The sequence below is a fragment of the Frankliniella occidentalis genome, unplaced genomic scaffold (assembly GCF_000697945.3).
Source record: "Frankliniella occidentalis isolate FOCC.00 unplaced genomic scaffold, Focc_3.1 Scaffold4, whole genome shotgun sequence".
In the NCBI taxonomy this organism is placed as follows: domain Eukaryota; kingdom Metazoa; phylum Arthropoda; class Insecta; order Thysanoptera; family Thripidae; genus Frankliniella; species Frankliniella occidentalis.
This window is the reverse complement of record NW_026267134.1, coordinates 3,679,935-3,684,760: the sequence shown is the minus strand read 5'-3', so window position 1 is coordinate 3,684,760 and position 4,826 is coordinate 3,679,935. Positions and strand designations below refer to the sequence as shown.

The 4,826-nt window shown below is 56.7% G+C and overlaps 1 protein-coding gene across 4 annotated transcripts in view; it reads left to right on the top strand.

Moving 5' to 3' along the window:
- The first annotated feature begins 67 nt into the window (after positions 1–67).
- Positions 68–4,826, top strand: part of LOC113204194 (endothelial lipase) — a 14,751-nt gene continuing 9,992 nt past the window's right edge. The window contains exons 1-8 of one of the 4 annotated variants that reach the window (XM_026419260.2): positions 68–355; positions 1,598–1,676; positions 1,769–1,920; positions 2,421–2,669; positions 3,392–3,577; positions 3,698–3,863; positions 4,408–4,512; positions 4,650–4,781. In XM_026419260.2, the coding sequence (XP_026275045.2) occupies positions 283–355; positions 1,598–1,676; positions 1,769–1,920; positions 2,421–2,669; positions 3,392–3,577; positions 3,698–3,863; positions 4,408–4,512; positions 4,650–4,743 (1,104 nt within the window). In that variant the 5' untranslated portion in view covers positions 68–282 and the 3' untranslated portion in view covers positions 4,744–4,781. Of the gene's footprint in view, positions 356–1,597; positions 1,677–1,768; positions 1,921–2,420; positions 2,670–3,391; positions 3,578–3,697; positions 3,864–4,407; positions 4,599–4,649; positions 4,782–4,826 lie in introns of those variants that run through there. The other 3 variants (XM_052268240.1, XM_052268243.1, XM_052268249.1) reach the window with 3 other exon arrangements.

The window sequence follows — 4,826 nt, the reverse complement described above, 5'->3', positions numbered from 1 at the left end:
GGGCGGGCGGGCGCGACCACTCGGCAGTGCACCTCGCCACTTCTTGTCTTCACTTGAGTACATACTCGTCCACCTGTCTACACGGCGTGGCGGCGCGTGGCGGGGCGTGGCGGGGAGTGGCGGGGAGTGGCGCAACGCTGCGCGGCCGGGGCGGGAGAGTGCAGACTTGGTCCGCGCCCGGCGCGCTCGGGGCGTAGAGCGAGTCGACACCGCGACCCGTCGAGACGAGCAGCCGCAGTGCAGCACGACCAGCCTCTCCGACCCGACCCCACACACCATACCATGGCCGCGCCCTCGCCCCTCCTGTCCGCGCTGATGCTGGTGGTCCTCGCGACGGCCGCCCTCGCAGCAGCAGGTGAGCACCCGCTAGGCGATTTAGAGGACAGAAATAGTGTCCACAACAACATGAAAAACATTTTCTCCCAAACTTTTTTCCAAGACTCTGGAAATTTTAAAACACTAAGATGTCCATAGAGTGTACTAGGTTTGAGTTTTATTTTTGAAGAAGGTCTTGAGCCGTACGTGCCTTTACGCCCAGGCGCGGATTAAGGTCCGGCTGACAGGGGGGCGATTCACTGTCGGTTGCCTACATACAGGAGTTTTGTGGTGCAAATTGCCTATCTTTTAGGCGGCTCTCTAGAGACGACAGGGGGGCGATCGCCCATCCCCCCTTAATCCACGCCTGTTTACGCCCTTAATGATGGGAACCTCGAAAATGTTTCACGGTCTGAAAAAGAGTTTGCCTTTCAGAGTGATGCTGTAGAAGTGCGCGTTTGCAGTGATGGCGTTCAAGTTAATTTTTTTCTTCTCTCCAACAAGTTTAATGCTTCCTCCGATATGAGTGGCGACACATTAGCAGTGGCTGCCTGGGCGGGCGGGGCGGGCCAGGAGGCCGGCCGGCCGGCGCGACGGCGGCCCCCTCCTCCCCCGCCTAACGCAACACACGCGTGCGCCGCAAAGGTTGCCTTGCATGATCGTCCTGCGGGCCGGCCGGCGCGGCGGGGCCACGGCGAGTCCCCGCGCGGCCGCTCGCTGCTGGACCGCCTCCTGTTGTTGTTTGACGGCCAGGTGCTCCTGCTGCTCCGCGGCCACGGCCACGAGTGCGTTCCTGCGCGGGTGAAGGCTGCGGGAGCAGAGGCAGGTGTATCGCAGACTCGGAGATTAGACGCAAGGGCGGCGACATCTTACTATTTGAAATTGAAAGTCGTGAAACAACATGGCCACCGTGAAACTTTATCTCGTCCTTCGCGCGTGCGGTTCAATTTTAGGCACGAAGAGCAAGGGGCAGGCGGTGGGGGGTGACTGGTTGTCCCAGGTAAGGAGGGCGCGCGCTCATCATCGCAGTATCATTGTATGTCGCCCATGGGAACCGCGGGTGTACTCGTCATCATTCGTGTGTCGTTTTGTGTGTAGGGGAGTCGCTCGTGTTGTGGACATCGTTGTGGACGTTTCATATGCTACTTTCATGCGCAACTGTACAAACTGTATATTTGTCGATATTTGTCATGATTATTGTCAACATGTTTTTGAAATGTGATTAAAGGTCTATATGATGACAAAGCTGCTTGCCACGAATGACATTTTTTTTTCGTTCCAGGCGGTGTAAACAAAAGATCAGGCAGCAGTAGAAAAGCGAAGGATCTTAACAACAAAGTCGATATTAAGCTTTACACCAGGTAAAACATACAATCAATGCGCCAAATGCGCTTCCAAAACAAACTTGTATATATTTTAAACAGTAATAATTGTAATTCCTTCTTATTTTTAGACTCTATTCAGAAAATGGCCAGAAGTTGGATGCCTACAACGACACGTTCCTCGAAAAGTCCAAATTTAACCCACTTGTGCCGACCAAAATCTTGGTCCACGGGTGGCTGTCTGGCGAGACCAAGTCCAAGGGCGGAGCCATCTTAAAAGACGGTAAGGGCCCACCGATTATGCAAAAAATTATCGCAGGCAACACCACCATTTGCACGGCAAGGAAAATGCCACAAAAGCCCGTAAGAAATGAATTTCAAACCGATATCGAAAGAAAATCGGGTCAAAGTCGGGTCAAAGTTTTTGCTTGTATTTCTAAATGGGGCCCTGCTTCATATCGTCGCCTCATGCGCGGAAGCGCAACCATTGTGGAATGGAAGCAGTAGTCTCGATAGCCTGTTACAAATTCTCCGCGATAAGTCACCTGTCGCGCCTGAAGGAAAAGTAAGGCAGACACTCAGCCACTGGTGGGCAGGCATCATCACACGCGCAAATGACTCTTCGATAAGAGGGCGAGTAGTACACTTTAATAAGTCAGCTGGAGGGCGCGACGCACAAGCGGTCGTGCCGAATCGTCCGTCGAGTACGTGGCTTTCGTTATGCCGAGATGCATTATTTATTCCCTGATTCCTCAATGCCACGCTTGTCTGCCACACACGCAGCGCTGCTGGAGATCTCGGACTACAACGTGATCCTGGTGGACTGGTCGCAGGCCGACTCGATCAACTACCTCGGCTCCCGGTGGCTGGTCAGCACCCTGGGGGAGCTCATCGGCGACCTCATCGGCCAGCTGTACATGAGCGGCGGCATCGACTTCTCGGACCTGCACCTCATCGGTCACTCCCTGGGCGCGCACGCCATGGGCTTCGCCGGCCGCACGGCGGGACTGGGCAAGCACGGCCGCATCACTGGTGAGTACTCACAACATTTTCAAACCAAAACAGCAGTTTATGTCTTTACATAAAACCTGCATATTGTCGTTCTCAGTGAATTCAGGTGTAGATGTGGGGAAACAAATGTATGTTAGACAGAAAGGCCTCTGAATTTTTCATTAAACTTACACGGCCGAGTACGCCCGCTTGGCCGCGGCGGCGGCGGCGGTGCAGGGACTCGTTGCCTCTCGTCGACACATCCTGTAACGTGGGTTTGCCGGTTGCGTGGTGGTTCCCGCCTCTCTTACGGTCCCGATTCCGATCCAGAGAGATCATGTTGGCGAGAGCGAGGAGAGAAGGTCGCCGGCGGCGGCGGAGGTCTTGTTGTGCAACAAGGGGGCGGCCGCGAGCCGGCGGACATGTCTCTAAAAGTGATTCTATCATCGACAATGGCTGTGCTCAGTGCCCCCTCCGGGCCCGGGTCGGCTGGCCGGTTGAGTTCCTGCGGAGCCCGATGGGCTGCCTATGTGACCGGCGGGGCGGCCCGTCCAAGGATACGCCCGCCCGATACAGCACTCAGCGGAGCGCGGTGTGGCGGGGCGGGGCGGGGCGGGGCACAGAGGCGGGGCGGGGCGCGGCGGGGCGGTCCGCGCTCGATGGGCTGCCTACGGGCCCGGCGCAGCCACGACGCGGCTGCATGCACCAATCGCTATGTTCCTCAGCTGAAGTCCCCCTGCACTACTACTTCCCTCTGCCCACAGCGCTGGACCCTGCCGGGCCGCTGTTCTGGAACGACCCCGCCGTGCGCCTCGACAAGTCTGACGCGGGCTTCGTGGACGTGATCCACACGTGCGCCCCGGTGCTCGGCTACTGGGACCCCATCGGCCACGTGGACTTCTACCCCAACGGCGGCACCTGGGTGCAGCCCGGCTGCGGACTGGACGCCGGTAGGTTTGCCATTTGCCACAAGTTTACCTTAGATTGTCAATATATCAAATTGGCTAAATTCTAGTTGAACCCATCCTTGTACAGTTGAAAGTGATCTCCTACAGAAATGCTTCTTGAAGTGCCCGTAGGTACCTGCAGCCACTGCCGCGGCTACTCGCTGCTCCTCGAGTCCATGGAGACCCCCGGAGCCTTCGTCGGCACCAGCTGCACCGGCTGGGACGACTACAAGGCGGGGGTGTGCGCCGGAAACGCGACCGCAGAGTTGGGGCTGGGCCTCGACCGCAGGTAGGTGTAAGGTTGAAAAGAGGACCGCGGTGGTGAGTGACATACCAGACAAAGGGTGGAGCCGCGGTCGCCAGGGGTCGACACCTTGATCAGCATAAGATAAGTCTGTTAGGGCTCTCAAAACCCGGACTCGTGGGTACTCGGATAACCCGGGTAGGAACCGAATAAATGGGTCTTACCGAGTTGCACCGGGTAACCTGGGCAACCCGGGCAGACCCGGTATGTAAATTGCCTACCTACAGGCGCGGTTCAGCCGGGGCCACAACCCCGGTACCCGGTTCCGGGCGGGCGGGTACTCGGGTTACCTGAGTAAACGGGTAAAAGTAACTGGGCGGCCTCCCGCCCGGGCGTATAGGCAACCCGCGCCCACGCGTACAGGAGGTACAGTCTAAGCTGCCGCGGAAGTGGGCGGTGCGGCGGACGAGGCGGGGGCCGGGACTACGCAGCCACCTGCTACACGTGGGATCTCTCGCTTATCATTATGCATATTATGAGTCTGAGGTGCCAAGACACAGAGAGCACAACATTTTTATTTTTCTTCCAGGGCCCGGGGGTCCTTCTATTTTGAGACCAACGCGGAGCCGCCTTACTCTAAGCTCCCGGGTGCTACCGCCAGTGCAAGGCTCAACTCGACCAAAAACTTTGGAAGGTGCTGAATAGGATGAACTGGGTTTGGGCGTTTGGCGTGTGTTCAAGACAACTGTACTGAAAATATACGAATGTTATCAAACTTTGCGTGGTCTAATCATTCATTTCTAACTGTTTGATTTCTCTCTACCTCCTCAGACTATCCAATGCGGCTTTGCACGCGTTAAATATACCGCCGGCAGCCGGCATGTACCTGATATCGTTGACTTTGATTGTGTGGGTGAGTGGGTGAGTGAGTGAGTGAGTGAGTGAGTGAGTGAGTGAGTGAGTGAGTGAGTGAGTGAGTGAGTGAGTGAGTGAGTGGGTGAGTGGGTG